The sequence below is a fragment of the Coturnix japonica genome, chromosome 1, assembly GCF_001577835.2.
Source record: "Coturnix japonica isolate 7356 chromosome 1, Coturnix japonica 2.1, whole genome shotgun sequence".
Taxonomy (NCBI): Eukaryota; Metazoa; Chordata; class Aves; order Galliformes; family Phasianidae; genus Coturnix; species Coturnix japonica.
In genome coordinates this window covers 94,212,055-94,231,473 of record NC_029516.1, presented here as the reverse complement: position 1 = coordinate 94,231,473, position 19,419 = coordinate 94,212,055, and the positions used below count along the sequence as shown (strand labels likewise).

Below are 19,419 nucleotides of genomic sequence, written 5' to 3'. Positions count from 1 at the left end.
AACAAATTGTGGTGCAAGCACTTCAGGAATGACGTTAAAGTTCGCAAAGAGTTCCTTCTGAAGAGAGTTTCAGGAACAGTCTGAGGTCTGTGAAGTACTTGAGAGAGTAATAGACTGAAGCTCCAAGTTTTTAATTAAAATAACGATAAACAGTGAATTCTGCAAGTACCTCCATAAGAAAAAGACTGCTGATAACAGACAGCTCTTTAATAAAATAGAATTCACTTCCCAAAAGGTGAGTTGGGCAAACTGAGGCTGCAAACACAATCCATGTTTTTCAGGTGCAGTGAAGCAGTGAAAGGAACATCTTGTCTTACTGAGATGAAAGTAGACTCTGAATTCCCACCCTCCCCGCTCCTAGGAGTATGCAATAGCTCAACAAAACACTGATACAGATACTCCCAAAGAGAACATCAGCTTACATAGGAAGTCAGGTAGGACGATGACCACGATGCCTTTAGGCACTGATGTCTGTACAGGTGAGCAGAATAGCTCCATCCTAGCAGAGCTAAGCAAAATACTCTGGGAGTCATTAGAAGCAACATCAAAGGGATGCAAATTTTGAAAACTCCAAGATCTTTGCTTGAGCTCTGCAGCACTGAAGACACGAAGTGTCACGAAGAGTCATGCAAATATTGATGCTGCTACAGACAGCCCAACTCACCCACGCATCTGGCTGCCTACAGCATTAGCACAGCAAAATTAGAGTTTCCATGAGGATCTGGAATTCTGATGTGTCAAGGCACTGGTCTTTGTGAGGACACACTATAGGGTAGCTCCCACCACGCCATGTGAAAGGGCAGACTTGTCCTGAGTGGGTCATGGCTGGGGCCTATCTAGCCTTTGGCAGAAAGAAACCAAGTGACCTTTCATTGCTCTCTCGGTCAGCTAATTAATGGGGTAGCAGTAATGGTGTCCCCCAAGGGACAAGAGCACATTTTTTACCTCCCTGGCCTCTAGCGATATCTACACAAGTCAAGAGAGATTATGCAGAGAATGATGGACGCGGTGGTGGCAGAAAGCCGGAGGCAAAGATAAATGAGGATGCAATACTGAAGTTCCTCAAGAAATCCTTAGAAACTTGTCAAAACCAGCCTTCAGGCCTGGGCCATGCACTGTCAAAAGAAAGCGTGTATCTGAATGCCTGGAACAGCTGGATTTGCCTAGCCACTGAAATGGAAAAATATTTGCTGAGTATCACTTTCCAAATATTAGCTATTTTGCAAGAAGGGGCTCTCTGACATGCTAAAACGCCGTCCATCACTCAATATGAAATCTCTTTTGAGCTCGAGGTATTATCAGCTAACAGGAAAGATGTTTTTTCAGGTCTTGTCACACAAGTGCATGGGAATCTGATGTGCAGACGCTGCAGCAGAGAGAAAACCGGTTGAGATGCGCAAAGTCCTTACACTGCCCAAAGCTGCTGGCTACTCACAGCCATCATGGAGAAAATCAGTCTGACAACTGCTAGGAAACAGAGGCCTCCTCCACCCAGACACGGCCCCAGTATGCTGCCAGAACACTGGGAAGCAGCTAGAGCTGAGGCACAGCAAGGCATGCATTATGCTGAGGTTACAAATGAACCATATCCTATCCAGCTGCTTTTGATAAACTGCAACTTGCCCTTTCAATGCTGAAAATTTCTGTCACAGCGAGATGGATGAGGATCTCAAATTGCTTGGGGGAAAACAAAAGCAGAGATTCTATACCAAATAACATTCCTCCAACACCAATCCTTGCGTGTGAAACCTTGTGGTTAGTGTTGCTTCCCACTTGCGTGATCATGGACTTGAAGAGCAGAGTAATCATGGAGTACCATACTCCATGTTAAACAATCACCGTTTCACATTTCAGTGATCAAATCCAAAACTTGACTAAGAGGAGACTACAAGAAAGAAAGAAAGAAAGAAAGACGTCTGTTACATCAAGTGGACACACTGCTTTTTTGAAGACCAGGTATCACCCTCCTTTGTAGCGATACAAAGATAGGAGATAAAACATTTACAACTGCTAGGCATCCCTAATGAAGCTTTGTACATATATGTTCTCTTTCTTAGCTCTGTGGGCATTATTTGCAGAAAATAAATTTATTCCCTGAAAAAAAAAGGAAAAAAAATGTTTCCATGACAATCTTCCACAACAGGCAGAGAGCAAAAGAACTTCCTTATATATATAACTTATCTTTTTATAGTTCCCTTTGTTGCAGTGATTTTCCTCTGAGCACTGATGGCACACCATGAACAAGAAGAGCTCTGCTGGGGCAAGTGTTGGAAGTGCCAGGCCTGCAGCCCAGCAGCACACTATTGCAGCAAAGCATTCACAGGAAGGGAAAGTTGGACAGGGTGGCACCAGCTTTCTGTGCAGTTTTTGTGGGTGCTCTCCCTTCTTCAGACCACATTATCTGCTCACTCTCTTTCCTGAAGTGGTCCTTCCCTTCACGAGGAGGAGGTTTGACTCTCCTCTGATATCAAACGGGTTTGGCAGTGCTTTACCTTATCAGCTTAGGAATGAATGCACTCTGTCCTACTGGAGGCCCCAAGGTGGCACTTGTGGTTGCAGCTCCTCCAGTAAAACCTACCACGAAAAGCCTTCCTGGTCCTCCTCATTAGCACCAGCTCAATCAGCCCACCAAAAGCACTGGCAACCCTACATTCATGCCCTCAAGGAGATAGGCCAACAACCCACATATTATTCTTTTGGCCAGTATTTACACAACCACTGGTTATCACAGAATTGTAAGTGTTGGAAGGGACCTCTGTAGATCATCAAGACCAACCCCCTGCCAAAGTAGGCTCCCTGTAGCACACTGGACTCCCTGCAGCAGGCTGTTATGGATGGGTTAAGATCCTTCTCCAAGACCTTGAAAAGTAGCAAAATCAGCACGCAGACTTCCAGCTCATTTTTATATGGTTGTTAATAGAACACAACAGCTTGGTTTCTAGACTATTATTTCAATTCAGTCACCAGAAGGGTCACTGTGTCACCTTACGACTGCTTTACTCATGGAGTTATATCCTTGTGAAGGGTAAGTGCTGATCCTTAATAACTTCCATTTTCCTGAGTGCAGGCTAACAAACAACTCACAAGGGCAAAGGGGCAGAGATGCCTAATGTGTTTTATCAACTGAAAGGCAAGGAGCTATGGTAGCACTCTCCAGCTCCTACTGTAAAAAGAGATGTGGCAAACTTCAAGACACAGAAAGAAAGAAGTGTTTTAATTGCCAAGACACTTATAGGTAACACATGCCTGCAAAAACAGGCTCGCAGCTCTACACACCATTAAATATGTTAAAAATACAAAACTTGCAAGAACAAACACACGGATCCAGATGTGAGCGCCACATAAGAGCAGCACCTGGTGTCAATTCAGTCTAAACACTTGGCTTCCCTCAATCCTGCCTATGTCACTAAAATTGTGACGGTCTGTATGAAAAGCAGCACATTGCTGACATGCAACTGTTAGTGACATCCTTAAAACCGCTGAATGTAAACTTGAAAGCAGATTATCTCAAGAGGATAAGCGACTGCCACATGTGCATCAGTTGGGCTCAGTGCAGAATAAGTTGCAAGCTACAGCTGAAAAGTATTAAAACAATCTTCCCGGAAGACAGACTGCAGTAATTAACAGACTGTCTTGCCTATTCAAGCCTGTACCTGCTTACTCTGAGGGGGCAATATAGAAAAGGGTTAGAGGCAAGAGTGTAGCTGTTTAACAAGTGCCTGTTGCGACTGGTTATTCTCCAGGTGAATAGTTAGCAGGTGCTCCTACACGAGACCAAGCAGGTGACTGCACATCAGCAGCATGCGTTCCTTAACATGCGCTGGGGAACTTTGTGCTGACAAAGCAACCAGCTCTCCAGTCCTGCTTCCAGCCAAGTGCTCACTCATGTCATTGCAACTGTGGCAAATCATTCTGTGAAGTATGGTATGTTAACAAAGCACACATTTAGTGGCTTCAGTACAAATTATGCATCTACATGCACAAGCCTCTGTGAAACGAACAGTGTCAAGGCTGTGAAAGCAAACACTCAAAACCACAGAAACGTCAAAATTAAGGCTGCAGGAACACCCTCATTTCATTTCCTTGGTGCTTATAATCACAAGTGGCGTCATAACGCATCATCCAGGTGTAACAGTTGGCAGCTGTTAATAAAATTGAAGAGCACCCTTGAAGAAAGCCACCATGCAAATCCATGGGAAGTACTTTTTCTAAACAAGCTTTTTGGGGGAGATAGATAAAAAAATAGGTAGAAAAGTGGCTAAGAAGAGAGCTACTCATTTAATACTTACAGTGAGAGCACAAACACCTCAAAGACACCGATATACAAGTATCACTGGAAGAGAAGCAACCTGCAGCCTTACAGTTGTCCGAGGAGAAAAAAGGAAACTGTGCAACTGGAAGACCAGTGACCACACCATAAACTTGGCTTGTGTTTACTAAGACATAACTTCCTGGCACATCTGCATGATAAGATGGCTCGAAAGCAACCCAAATTCACACAAAGACCTGAAAACTCAAATCAAAGGTTAAGATCCTAGGACTAGGTGTGAGTATAAACCATAATTTTCTGTTCCCAATCCAGCAATACTATCGGCCAGCCCCAACTCTTGGGACACAGACTAATCTGACAATGGTGAATCCTAATGTAGAATCCCTCAGTGGGAATCCCCTATCACATTTTTGTTTCCCAATCAAAGAGGAACGTTACAGGGGTAGCACAGTTATTGAGGGCAGAAAGGAGGCAAGATCTCATCTGTCAACCTTCCCAAAGGCTTCTGATCACCAAGTCAAGCCTCCATTCTCCCAAGTCCATGGTGGAACACAAGAAGAAAATGACAATTTTACTCAAGGCAAAGTTGACAAAACAGCATGGGAAAATACACATGGCACTGCAACATCTGTTGTTACCCACCAGCACTACTTTGTCCATGCTTCTCTATGTCCACCTGCCTATATTCTCCTGAACGGTTGGTGACATTCCAAGGGAAAGCTGCTGGCAGATGGAAACTGTGCAAACCGCATCACTCCAGCCTTTGCTTCTGATGGTATGTCCAGAAGCAACTCAACAACCACCCTTTGACATGAGCAGGAGATTAGAAATGGGAAGTTGAGACCAGGGTAAAAGCTATTTAACAGTTTTCACAGCCACAGGTAGGATTTCAGGAGACAACCACACTGGCTGATGCAGGGCAGCCAGACAACCTGCCCAACCACCAGTGCACCCCACTTTGCCTCCCTGGAGGCACACTGAGCTCCCACCACAAAGGTACAGCTCCTCCAAGCCTTGCACCCACTGATGGACACATGATGTTCAAACAGAAATGTGCTAGCAATGCTCTGAATGCATTTCACAAAATTACATGCCACCAACGTGCCACCAGCAGGGGACAGAGCCTGCGAGACCACTACCCAGGTGTGCTTTGAGAACACCTCCCCTGTTCCTTCCCTGGGGTGTGCAATGGGGGTTGCTTGCTTTCTGAAGGGCGCTTGCGCTGCCCACGTAGCACTTCCAGGAGTCTCTAATAAAGCTTTTTAATTCCTTTTTTCTCTTTTTATTTAAGCATTTTTTAATACAGAAATACATTCGGAAAGCAAACCCTTTTGTGAAAAGGCCACTTTCAGTATTAATTGCTTTACCTTCATAAAAGCTGGTAAACTGTATTTTTAGCAGCTGCTTCCCACTGACATTGTTACAGAAAACCACTCAACTAACTGTAACTAAAAATGGCCCTTTCTGGAGTTTAACAATAGCACCAGAGAAACCGATAAACACATTTTTCAGCGGATGAGAAATCAAATGACTCAATTTGCCTCAATCTCTCTCTTTGTAGAGACAAAGATTATGCTTAAAAGTAAGGTAAAAGCAATCTCAGGTCAAGTTTGCTTACGAAGACTTCAGTTCACGCCATTCTCTCCCCCCAATATAGGGCCATCCCGCAATGCCACATGGAGTCATTGAGGGTTACGGAGTCATTTCATCAGGGTCTACAGCAGTTGGCATGATCTGGTCAGTCTATCAACAGAGCATGACACTACCCCCGCTGCACCAGTAGGAATGTCATACAACTACAGAAAACATCATCTTGCAATGCCTGCTTTCTGCTGCCCAGTGACAGACCACGCTGAGCCTCAAGCTCAAGGCTTGGAACAAACCAGGAGTATCCTGGGCAGCGCTCAGCGAGTTAGCTGGATAACAATGCAGCTATCCCAGCGGGGTTTCATAGCCGCAATTTAAATCTAAATTGGCTCGCTCTTCAGAGAGAAACTGTTTCCTTAGGACTGGCAATAAAGACTGCCTGAGCTGATCTAACAAATCAGCCTTCTACCCAAAAACGTTAGATTATAGGCTGTGATATTTTTATTCAAAAGCAACGGAAAGAATAATCTGTTCAACATTCTCCTATGCTCAGCTAAAATACACTTAATTGCATCAGGCATTTCCAAACATTTCTCCAGCCCAGAAAATAATAACATGCCTGACATGATGGTAATACGAACCCCAAGAAGCACTGCAGATTTGATTTCAAATCCAGTGGTACAGAGATTCATAGTGAAGGTTTAAAGCCTCACCTCAGCTCACCTTCTTGCGCTCAGGAGCTGTTGGTTCCAGTCCCACGCACTGCACTCAACAGGCACAGCCCATCCAGCTGCCCTTGGAGCAGCTGGTAAAGAACTAGCGCCTGGACCACAGCACACAGCATCTTGCGCTCTCTCGAAGACCTCTTCAGCTCCTAGCCATTTCAGGGTGAGGTAATGGCAGATTTTTGGCATTCATTCTGCAATCGCCTTGATTCTGTACAATGCATTGTGTCAGTGCAATGGATCCGAGCCTAGCTGGGGACTCATTAATCCACAGATTTCGTTTCTAAATACACAGTTTTCTGAAACAATAACGCGCATTAACTCCTCCAGAGTCACTAAAGTCTGCTGCAAATCAAAACCTGCTTGGGCACCCTCGCTGAAATCTTATGTTCTGGTGACCGTAACAGCTTGGACTGTGCCAAAACAGCTACCAGGCATTAGCATTAATACCCCTACTTCACACTACTACCGCAATTGTATTGAAACTTTGGCAGTGTCCTTGCTCAACAGAGGCTTTACAAGGCAGAAATCAGATGTCAATTATTTTTTATCTCAAAGTACACGCAGGCGCTAATCCTGGAATAACAGGCTCATAAAGCACCAGCCTAGAAAACTGCAGCGACTACAGCAATCCAGCGAGCTGTCTGCAGAAGGCTTTGTTTCCACATCTTGCTTCACTGTGCCCCACTTGCAAGCACATTAAGTGCACACTCCCGCAGATTAACTTTTCCCTGCAAATGAACATACCCAAAGATTAGGTCTGGCAAACCTCTGCCCCTCATCCTGCTGAATGCAGGACAGTGCCATTCCATTACAGGGCAAAGCTATTCCTGAACTCCAGATGAATGCAATGTCTCTCCTGGGATGGAGGTGGACATGGAGAGGGATGGAGGTGGACATGGAGAGATGGCCAAGGGTGGCTGTCACACACACAGCTGCTCACTCACGCCTTGGATACTTCTGTTAGCATCAACCTGACACTGTTAGCTGTCCTTGGGAGGTCTGTGCCCAACATCTGGTCACCCGGGCTCTGACACTGGAGTACCAAATGGTTCCTAATTCTCCAGCACTTGGCTTGCTGCTCATCAAGATATCTCAGAGGTTCAAACAGTTTAACCCATGCCCCCTCATGCCACGATGCTCTTGTGGAAGGACTTTGCCATGGTAACAAAACATTTCTCACAGAAAAACGTTTTCAAACTCAAAAAGAGGAGATTTAGATTGGATATTAGGAAGAAGTCTTTTACTGTGAGGGTGGTGAAGCAGTGGAACAGGTAGCCCAGAGAGGCAGTGGACGCCCCATCCCTGGAGACACTCAAGGTCAGGCTGGATCAGGCTCTGAGCACCTGATGGAGTTGTGGGTGTCCCTGCTCACTGCAGGGGGTTGGACCAGATGGCATTTAAGACCCTCTTGTCCTCCAGTGTTGCCAATCCTGGCTCTCACACTGCCTCTTTCCTTCCCTCCTCATTCAATTCCCACACTTGCCAGCCTCAATCTCCTCCCAAACACACTCCCAGGGAAAGGAGTCCAGGGAAGCAGATGTTTTCCTTCTCTTCCTCATGTTACAGCCAGAGCTCAGTCGCCTGTGGTGGGCTCAGTGTAGGCAGAGCTGCCAGCAGCTGTGAGGCAGATCCAGTTTGGGCACGTCTCAGCCTCCTCTGGCTGGAGGCCACACAAGAGCATGGTTGGGGAACGTGTCCCGAAGAGCTGAGTGTCCACCAGCTCTCTGTATGGGGTGAGAGCCTCAGGTTGGGGCCATGTGTAGGATGGAAAGCATTCCCCCTCCAGTCAGAGAGAGGAACCGCACTGAGATAGGACCTCACCTGAAGAAAGTCATTAAGAGCCCTTATCTGCATCCACTAACTCAGATTGCTTATCCATAAATATCTGAAATGAAACAGATGGATATTATGGGAGGACGAACCCTTAATTAATGAGTTTGAAACTATGCAACTGATCTTTTACCCACTGAAGTCAACAGCAAGAGCCTGCTTTGATCCTATGGCAGAAGAGAAGGTCAGACAGCACACAAGAGATCACCACAGCTGGCCACAAATAGGGATATCAAGGCTCTGCAGGAAGGAAAGGAGATCACAGAACCATTAAGGTTGGAAAAGACCTCTAAGGTCACCCAGTCCAACCGGCACCCATCTCCACCAAGTGCCCACGTCCCTCAGTGCCACATCCACATGGCTCTTGAACACCTCCAGGGACGGGGACTGCACCACCTCCCTGGGCAGCCTATAACTCTAGATTCTCCTAGAGCTGCTGCTTGTCACTTTGTCATAACATGCCTTATTCAAGGCACTGGGGGGGAGAGAAGCAGCAGCCCTGGCAGCTGAGACAGAGGGGCGTGTGGCAGGGCTTTTTATTTTTGCCTCTTCACAGACAGAGATAAATGTAGCAACCCAAAAAGTGGAGGTGGGAAGGACGTGTGTGTGCATGTGCCTTTTATCAACAGGAGGATCATTGGATGTATCTGTTACCAAGGAGAAGCGCACGCTTGGTAACAGAAGAACAACAACAACATTTTTTTAATGCATTCCTATATGACAGCAATCATTTTTTGTCACGAGGAAATCCAGAGCTCTACCTGAAATTTCACTCCGTGACAAACTCACTGGAAGAAGAAGGGGAAAAAAAATAAGCCTGGAAGCATAGGGACCCCACGAAGATGCAGCCCCAGCAATAGTGCATATGCAGCTGCTGCTGGAGCCAGGGGAGACTGTGCTGCACTAAGCTCAGCCGGCAGCAGCGGGGTGCCCTGCGTTAAGCAGAGCTGTGCCAGTCAGCTTCAGTCACAGAATTATCAAGGTTGGAAAAGACCTAGAAGATCATCTAGTCCAACCATTACCAATACTTCCCAGCTAAATCATACTCATCAACACAATATCCAGACATTTCTTGAACACTCCCATGGTCGGTGACTCCACCACCTCCCTGGGCAGTGCATTCCAATGCCTGACTACCCTTCCCGAGAAGTAATACTTCAACACGAGCGGGACAGCCCTGCAGCACGGCTCTCTCCAGCGTGCCACGCCGTGCCGTGCTTAATGCACTGCCAAGCGCCCGCAGCTCCTCATCACGTCGTGACAGAGCCTGACTGACTGATAGGTGGAAGACTCCACTACAGGACTGCAGATAGGAGAGAGAAGCAGAGCTCCTCGGTGGACTTTCTTTACTAGATGAAACAACGCCACACTTGTGCGAGGGCACCTTGTGATGCGCGGCACTATCAGCAACTTCTGCTCACTGAACTGTAACACCTCTTTGGCCAAAGCCGCGCAGCACCTCCTGTCATTTCAGTGAGCCAGAAGTGTTTGCTCGCTGGATGGACCAACTGGGCTGCACAGCGTCACCGTCCAGCTGTAGGACGCCGTGCATCGTGCTGTTTAAAACAGCGTTCTCACACAGGCACAAACCTCGCACAGGGGGCACAGGCAGCAGGCGGGTATTAGGTCCCGCAGCTCCAGCCCCGTGTCTCCGGGACTCCCCCAGCCCCCGGGGCGCCACCGAGCGGCCGCCCTCTCTCCCCGTCCGGTCCGTCCCGCCCCGATACCTTCTCTCCGGTGAGCACATGCAGCCCCTCGCGGACCTTGGCGAAGGAGCCCTCTCCCAGCTTCCTGCCGATCAGGTAGTTGCCGACGCGCTTGGTGTGCTGGAAGTCGCGGATCCTCTCCCTCGGGGCCGCCGCCGCCGCGCTCAGCCAGGCGGCCAGGAAGCTCCCCTCGGCGCCCGCCGCCGCCCGCCGCGCCTCGCCGCCACCGCCGCCGCCGCCGCCCGCTACCCCCGGCGGCTCGCTCAGGAGCCCGTCGCCCGCCGCCGCCGGCATGCCCGGCCCCGGAGCCGCTTCTTCCCCGCGCCTCGCCCCGGTCGAGCGGGGAGAGCGGCCGGAGGGCGGAAAGTTGCTCGGCGGAGAGCGCCGGCGGCGAGGGGCGGAGCGGTGCTGACGGCGGGGGGACCGGGCTGCCGCCCCTCGTCGGAGCCGGCGCCGCCTCCTCTCCACCCCGCTTCTCCTCGCTCTGCCTCCGCGAGCGAAAGGAAGGGGCGGGGGCGAGGGCTCGGCTAGAGCCCGCGGTAATTGAATCCAGCAGCCGTGCTGACCCCGCCGGGCGCTGCGGAGGGGTGTCCGCAGCCCCAAGCGAGCGGGACGGCCACGCAGGATGAATGGAGCCGCCCCGCTGGTCGGGGATGCTCTGATAAGCCGCTAATTCATTGCAATAACCAACGGCTCCCAGAGGTTTGGAGCTGCTATTGATATGGCTAGTGGGCACGGTGGAGACGGGTTGGCGGCTGGACCGGATGACCTTAGAGGTCTTTTCCGACCTTCACCATTCTCCGATTCCGTGGTATGAGAAAGTAACCGAGGACCCGCTATTTCTCCTTGAGGCTGCACGAGAACCTCCGGAACACACGCAGCTGTGCCGACCGAAACCAAAGCTTTGCTGCTCTCCCGCTAGAGGGCTGCTGGTGCACACCGTGCCTCCCGTTCTTCAGCTCTTCTCTTCCTCGTTAAAAATGTCAAAGCAATTTTACACCACGCTTCTGCCTCAGCGCCGCTCTTCATGCGGAGCTGCAGCCATCCAGTCCCTTCCGCTGCATCGCTAATAGGATTCCGGCTGGCACAGGTGCTGATGAGCCGCGTGCTGCTTTCACACCAGCTTTCACTGGCATCGCGGTCCTGTTAAAACTTCCTCATTTAAGACAGAGCCGAGAAACATCGCAGTTTTACCTTCCCAACGGCAATGAATTAGTCTGAAGGCTCTCCTGTTCCTCCGGCCTTCCCAGCCTGAACAGGGACTCAGCCCTTGGGCGGTAGGGAAGGAGAATGAGGGCAGCAGAGCCTCTCTGTGCCTCTGTGGAACAACAGCCGCCCCAGAAGGTGCTGGAAACTACAGAATACAGAACGGTTTGGACTAGAAGGGACCTCAAAGCCCACCCAGCCCCAACCCCTGCCATGGGCAGGGCTGCTCCCCACCAGCTCAGGCTGCCCAAGGCCCCATCCAACCTGGCCTTGAGCACCTACAGGGATGGGGCACCACAGCTTCTATGGGCAGCTGTGTTAGTGCCTCACTGCCCTCTGAGGAAAAAATTCCCTCTTATATCTCATCTACATTACCCCTCTTCTAGTTTAAAATCATTCCCCCTTGTCCCATCACTAGCAGACTGTGTAAAAAGTCCATCTTCCTCCCATTTATAAGCTCCCTTTGAGGGAGAAGGCTGCAGTGATGTTTCCCAGGAGCCTTCTCCAGACTGAAAAAGCCCAGCTCTCTTAGGCTGTCTCCACAGGAGAGATGCTCCAGCCCTCTGTACATCTTCATGCCCTCCTCTGAACCCTGCGCTAACATTTCTGCATCTTTCCTGTGCTGGAGGCCCCAGGCCTGGACGCAGTACTCCAGATGGGGCCTCACAAGGGCAGAGCAGAGGGACACAGTTCCCTTCCTCTCCCTGCTGCCCATCCTTCTGATGCAGGCCAGACTACTGTTGGCCTTTGAGGCTGCATGCAGACACTGCTGGCTTGTGTCCACATTTTTACTCATCACAGTGCCTGAGTCTTTATGTCTCAGTGCTCTCAATAAGTTCTTTCTTTTCCCAGTCTCTGTGTTGCCCCAATCCAAGTGCAGCATTTTGCACTTGGCCTCATTGAACTTCATTAGGTTCTCGTGTGCCCACTCCTCAAGCCTGCCCAGGTCCCTCTGGATGGCATCCCTCTCCTGTGTTGTAACAACTGCACTACTCAGCTTGGTGTCATCAGCAGACTTGCTGAGGTTGTACTGCCTCTGTTGTTGATAAAGACATTGAAGAGCACTGGTCCCAAGGCTGACTGCTTGGAGACACTGCTCAAGACCAACCTCCACCTGGACGTGGAGCCGTTGACCTGAAGCATCTGGCTGTACCTGAGCACAGCCCTGTTGAAACAGCAGCAGGGTGTCCTTGGGCAGGAGGAGCCACAAAGCAAAGAGGGCATAAGAAGCAGGAGACTGGCAGATGGCTTAGATGAACAGCAAGAGAGGCTCAGACCTGTGCTGTTCATGGCCTGGCTCCAGAGCTGCTTCAGCCACCCTGCCCTGGGTTCAGGATGCACAGTAAAGGGACACAAAGCAATGCCAGTGTTCCTCGTGGCATGGGGAGGGTGGTCAGGGACTGAGTGTGCTAAATACACTGTCACCTTGTTGCCTGCTGCCCTGCTGGTGCTACCTAGGGTTATCCTTACCTTCGTGGGACCAGGCACAAGCAGAGTGCTGGGCCTGTCTGAAGGGATACACAGACAGACAGATAGACAGATGGATAGAAGCATGTGCCTTTGTTTGGGCTCACGGTTCCCATTCAGCTAACAGAAATGTGGATTTGGCCACCCTGAAGACTAAGCAGATGTTAACAGCACACGTTTTTCAGCTTCTCTTAAAAATAAAACTGTCAAGAAATGCCCACTGTAGAAAACGTTATTAGGAGAGCTCTGAAGCAACACGGTGACTACCTTCTTTTAATTTGCTCAGCTTGGGGGTTTAATGAGTTGTCAGTGCCCTTTGAAAGAGGCGAGACTGCACTTTCCTCACGGCTCCTCTCCTGTCCAGCTGTGCCCATCAGGTTGCAGTCTGGATGGAAGGGGGGATCAAAGGCTGCATTCATTTCTGTCCATGCTTTAATTTAAATTTAACTCCAGCGTGCTTTATTTTGAGCTGCAGTCCTTCTAGGCAATGACGTTTTTTCTGATTAACGGCTGAAATTACTAATGAATTAAAGGCAGCAGTCTGCCTTCGGCTTGCAAAAGCTGTAATAACAAGCTACTGAAAATAATTAAAACTTGATTTAAATCCATGAAAAACACAGAAATTCAGAATTACCCTGGTGGTGATTGTCCTTGGTTGTCTGCATCACCTGAAAATATTCTAGTAATGTGTGTTATCAGTGGGAGAGTTCTGCAGCCCCTCACAGACCCTGTGCCTGACCCCAGGGCTAAGGGATGCCTCCTTCATGTGGCTTAGCACTGTAGCTGAGCTCCCACACTCTGCTGCTGCTGCACCAGGAGTGGACATGGCAGAGACAGGGCTGGAAAATGCCATCCAGCAGCAAAACATGGTCCTGCAAAGGGAACATTTGTGACCCTGAAGGTTGCTTCACCTTGTGGTGCCTCTCTCGGTGCAGCTGCTGGCGGCAGCCTGCCAAGCACTTCTCCCCGAAGCACGGGACTGTTGCTAGGGGTGCTTGAGTTCTCCTTATGCCTCACCTGCGCGTGCGAGCCATATTAATCACTCTCACTTGTCTTTCTGAAGAGATCTGAAGTCCTCAAGCAAAGGAATGAGGAAATTGCAACTCTGCTCAGCAGCATGGTGGTAAATGAAGAAGCAGGTAAACTCACATGTATGCTGCACAAGAGGAATGCGTAAATTCTCTTCTGGACAAGTTCTGGACAAGCAGGACAGCTCCATTTACCATCAGCAGACATTAGGAAGCCAGTGATTGAATGCTGACTTCGGCCAGACTGACTTGGCACTACTACCTTCTGTTTTAAACGTTATATTGTTATTTCTCATTGTCTCCTCAGTATTTCCGAATGCTTTAAAGTAGCATTCTGGGGCTTGGGTGGTTTTTTTGGATGTGTGTCTGCATTTCTAATATTTGGGTTTTGGATATTACAGGGATATTTATTTAAAATAACTTGTTCTATTATATTTTTTGAGGAGTGAATGCATTAACTTGAAGAATGTATGAATCTTGAAGGATTTATGAGCCTTGTTTTTTGCAGTGCTTAAAATCCAGTCCAAGTTCAGATACATGAGGCCCTTCTATGCACACAGCTGTCTCTGCAGTAACAGATAGAATCATACATAGAATTGTTTGAGCTGGAAAGGAATCCTTAAAGGTCACCTGGCCCAACTCCTCTGCAATGAACAGGAGCTCCCACAGCTCCATCAGGTGCTCAAAACCCCGTCCAACCATGACGCTGAGTGTCTCCAAGGATGGGGCATCTACCACCACCCTGGGCAACCTGCTCCAGTGCCTTAACATCCTTATGGTTAACAATTTCTTCCTTATATCCAATCTAAATCTTCCCTTTTACTTTGAGGATGTGAGATAATGCACTCAGTCCAGCAAGGGGGCCTGTTACAATTCAGGGCACAGCTCCTTCAACGTGACAGAGTCCAGGATCATCTAATAACACTGAGACTTTTGTTCCTGTGTAATGTTCATAGTGGTGTTGCTACATCCGTGTGGTGTTTCAACTGCACAGAATGAACGTACTTCACCTTCCAAGGATCAGGAAGGAGGCTTTCACAGCTAAGCTTTCCTAAGTTTAAAGCTTGTGCTTGAAAAACATCAAGCAATGTTTGTCTTCAGAAATATTCAGCATATACATATGGAAAAGCACCCAAGTAAGTAAGCAGTGAGCATTGAAACTATTTGCTGACTTTCACAGCAATATTGTTAGCAATGGGTTTATATGACATGGTTTCTCTAAGCTCCATTTTTTTTCCGTGCTCCCAGCTTGCTGTCTGCCTTGCAGCTCCTGTAACACAGCTCGGTGCAGCTGATACAAAAATCAAGAGTGTGCAATGACTTGGAGGCATCATCACATAAATCGAATTTGAAATCAAAGGAAACAGCAGGAGGTCACTGTGTTGATGTTGTTAGTCTTTCTCCTATTCCATTAATTAAGAAGTTCCATGTTTTAATTTAAACTAAACTGCTGTGAAACCCTTCTTGTGGTGTACGGCATCAAGATGTAGCACCTTGAATTTAAACTTCATTTACATCTGAGAGAACACAAGAGTATTGCATAATTAAGTCTATCTGAAGTACATTTTGTTTTCAAAAGCCTTTTCATATCAGTGATGGATGACATGTAAAGAATAAGGAAATCAGGCTTCTGTAAATTTCTGGAATGAGTATATCTTGTCATACAGAATTTCTCCTGAAGTTCACCATGGTAATTTTTACAATAATAGTAGCAAAAAAATAGTCAAATACAGGAATGTCAATATAGCGACCTGGTACTCCACATACTTAAGTGAAATTTAACAATAAGTGCAGCCAAATTTAGCTTGAGGGTCTTGCACTGCAGTGCCCATGCAACCAGGGAGGGCCGGTGGAAAAAGGTGCGAGGTATTACGAATGCTGTCAAAGCCCACTCAGCAATTGCCTGGGTCAGTCCATGACGCCACATTGCTCATGTGCTCTGACAGTGAGATGAGAATGAAGGTGAGTTTGTATTTGAAATTAAGCTAGGTACTGATGCTAGTCCAAATGATACTGTGCAAGACAAAGACCATGCTAGGCAACATTCGAATGAGTAATCTGCCACGATAAAAATTCAGAATCAAGATGCCCCCAAGCCACAGAGTAGTATTTCTCTCTTTTCCTTTTTCTTGGCAGTAAGTCAGAAAATAGGCCAGTACTGCAAAGGGCATTTTAGGACTTTTTCCAACATCGCTGCAGGCTATGCTCCATCAACCTATGAGAGCAGTGTGCTTGCACCTGCAGCAATCTGCAGGCTTTGGGGTTGATGCAAGTCAGCTATTTAAATGCCTTCTTGCAAGACAAGTTCCAAACACCTTGTTTATATCAGTGCTGAAAATGTGAACAAACCAGTGACTCACTTTTCAGTTAAGATTTCCATGTTTTGTTTAAGCCTGAAAGAATGTTGTATGACCGAATGAATTGTTGGAAAGCAGAGTTTCACAAGTGGTAAAAATACAAATTACACTATCACAGAACAATTACGGATATATACGCTGTATGTGAGAGCAACTACTCGGGGATGGGATCTGAAGTGCTTGGCTTCCGCTGCTGTCTCTGCTAGCCCAGCTGCAGGCTTTGCTTTTGCTTCTGGTGAGGTGCTGGCACAGGCTGCACAGAGAAGTTGTGGATGCCCCATCCCTGGAGGTGCTCAAGGCCAGGTTGGATGGGGCCCTGGGCAGCCTGGTCTTGTATTAGATATGGAGGTTGGTGGCCCTGCCTGCAGCAGGGGGTGTGGAGTTTCACAATCCTTGAGATCCCTTCCAACCCAAGCCATTAAATGATTCTGTGAATCTTTGATTCTGTGACTGCTTTTGCCTTCTCCACGGACAAAGAAATCAAGCCGCCTATATGTAACCAGGTAAGCACAGAGAACTTTGCTGTGCTTCTTCCTTTAAGTGAGGTGCTGAAACGAGCCAAGTTAAAGACAGGATTTTACAGAGAGCAGCTCTGCGCTTCTCAGCTGTGGCATGGGATTTCTCAGTTCCTAATAGATGCAGGTTCCCATAGGCTCAAGATATATTAGGTATGCAGCCTGTGAACCACACAAGACTCTGAAAGATAAAAAAGGAGTGACACATCTCCCTGATGGCACGGTGTGTGAAGGAAAAAGCAAAACAAGTTTAGTCTGCCACCATTCTAACCGCTGGTCACACAATTAGCACCATAAACCTGCAATCAATACAAACCTTAGAACAGTTCATGTAAATTAGAATTTGGATAACCTCACATATTTAGTCAGTTTTAAAATGTTGGCATGAATACAGTCTTGTACTGAGCAACGAAAATTCATCTTGATGAAAACATTAATTTTCCAAGTGTCTTCCTTTGTATACAGAGAAACTTCAAGACTATTGCAAATCTCACCTGCAGGTCATGGGTAACTCACTGCAGTTGTGCCACTCTGTATGGCACTTTCAAACTTCAGAGTTGGGCGATCCAATTATGAAGTGCTCATTTTCTCAAAGGTAAATACACTGATATACATTCAGGGCTTGACACAGTCCTGAAATATTTCCTAAGTGATACTAGCTTATATAAAGAAAATAATAAGTTGTGAATCCTGTTGGTATGATTTTACCTAAATGGGACTCGCTTAAGCATGAGACCAATTCCCAATTTCTTTCTAAGATTCATGTTTTAGTTGGACAGCTTATACAAGTAAGGAGAAAATCTTGCTTTTGAACCTTGCTCTAGAGTTCTTTGAGCACTGAAAGGCTGCAGCAGGTGTAGAGGCAGGAATAAAATAAGGACAGACCTGATGATACTGCACAGGAAGCAAAAGGCTGCACTGAGCATACATGAATGGAGTTGAACTTGGAAGAATGTCTGATTTTGAGTGGAAACAGGTGACTATGCAGAGTCAGAGGCTCTGCAAGAGGTTGTATCTATGGCACTTGGGACTTTCTAACAGGTTTTTTACATTTTCTGATTCCTCCCTGATTGTAAATCTCTGACAGAAGCCTCCAGGAGTTAATCAGTACCTGTTTGCCACCCTTCATTTAGTCTACAGGTATTTCAGTCAACAGGAAACGCAGCTGGATTCCAGGCTTGCAGTATTTTCCTTTGTGTGCTTAAGAGAAAGACTAACTAACTGAACTGAAAATAATAATAATAATAATAATAGTAATAATAATAATAATAATAATAATAATAATAATAATAATAATAATAATAATGATGATGATAATAAAAGAGAGAGAAGAAATGCATTTCTTTGTTACTCTGAAATTTTTAAAGTTTTAATTAGGGCTTTCTGTTTAATGATTCAGTGCTGGTTTAATCCTGAACGCCCTATCCCAGCTTGTTGTTATGGAAGTGACTGTGATGTGCTTTCTTTCTGGGTCCAAAGAAGAGCAGTGAAGGAGAATTCACAACACTTGATCACACATAAAGAACCCTAGCAGCACAGGCAGCAAAAATCCGAGGGGGTCCTTTCAGTAAATCTATTTACTATAAACTGCGCGTGAAGTAAAATTATTTTATTTTCCCTGCAAATGTTAACTTGCAGACAGCCTGCATGCATAGAGATTGTTTAGGGAAAAAAAAAATACCAGACACATAGCGTGCTGGCCACTGTTCTTCTTGCACAGACTCTCAGGGGACAAGTTAACCATAAGCCTCACTGCCAGACCCTCAGGCTCAGCTCTGAGCAAACAGATGGGCCTTACATCGTGCCCCAAAGGTCAGCGGACCTCGGCTCTGCTAGGCCGCTGGGAGAAGTAAATTCCTGAGCCGAGGATGTTTCACAAGGAAAGCAGAGCTTACACTCTCCAGATGTGCACATTCGGGGTGTGCTGGCAGGAGTGCTCTGGCTGCTCTCAGCTGTCAAGATAGAGTTTGGAGGAGGAGAGGAGGAAATTCCTCGGGCAGCCCCAGTCCCAGCCGTGCCATTTCACTGGTCCGAAGGGGTCGTTGCAAATCCACAGACCCAGGATCAGTGCAGGAAGCAGTGCCTGGAAAGAAACATAGCATGCAGGCAGTGTTTATTTAATGAGAAACTTCCTCTTGATAGTGTAGCTCATACATGGTATTCTGGTTAATTCTTTTGTAAATCGTCTGAGAGTTTCCTGCAGTACATACATTTTCTATGTTAGCTTTGTTCTTTTGGTTTTCCTTAGGAAAGTTTGTGGACTCGGTGCAAACTCCTCCTTTCAGGGCTTACTCATGTCCCACTCACATCTCAGCCCACAACAGAATCCCTACAGCACCCTTGAAAGTACACGGAGTGTTTGCTGCTGTTTATGTTCAGGTTATTGCTTTTCTCTTGCACAGTTTTCTCAGAAGCACTAGCTATGAGCTATAATGATGTTTCAGGAAAAGAACACAAAAAAATGCAAAGCTGTGGGACAAGGTGTCCAACACCCCCCTCCAAAGGATAGAAAATGATGCTGGTAAATGAACCTTTCTCACTGGACTCTGCTGCACCGTCCCTCATGGGTATCCAAAAATCACAAACACGAATCATGTTAGCTTTTTATACTTTCACCTCCTTTAATATATAACTCATTTTATTTTCTCACCCTTATTTCTTGACTTTTCCATCCCTTCTTTCTTTTCTGCTGCAGGCTTCCAAATCTTTGTTTTCTGATCTGGTC

General features: G+C 47.1%; 1 protein-coding gene across 4 annotated transcripts in view; it reads right to left on the bottom strand.

Annotated features, from left to right (window-relative positions):
- HUNK (hormonally up-regulated Neu-associated kinase) overlaps positions 1-10,527 on the bottom strand; it is a 54,252-nt gene extending 43,725 nt beyond the window's left edge. The window contains exon 1 of one of the 4 annotated variants that reach the window (XM_015881260.2): positions 10,143-10,527. In XM_015881260.2, coding sequence (XP_015736746.1) covers positions 10,143-10,415 — 273 coding nt within the window. In that variant the 5' untranslated portion in view covers positions 10,416-10,527. Of the gene's footprint in view, positions 1-422; positions 567-664; positions 725-10,142 lie in introns of those variants that run through there. The other 3 variants (XM_015881271.2, XM_015881290.2, XM_015881281.2) reach the window with 3 other exon arrangements.
- Between the last annotated feature and the right edge of the window lie 8,892 nt (positions 10,528-19,419).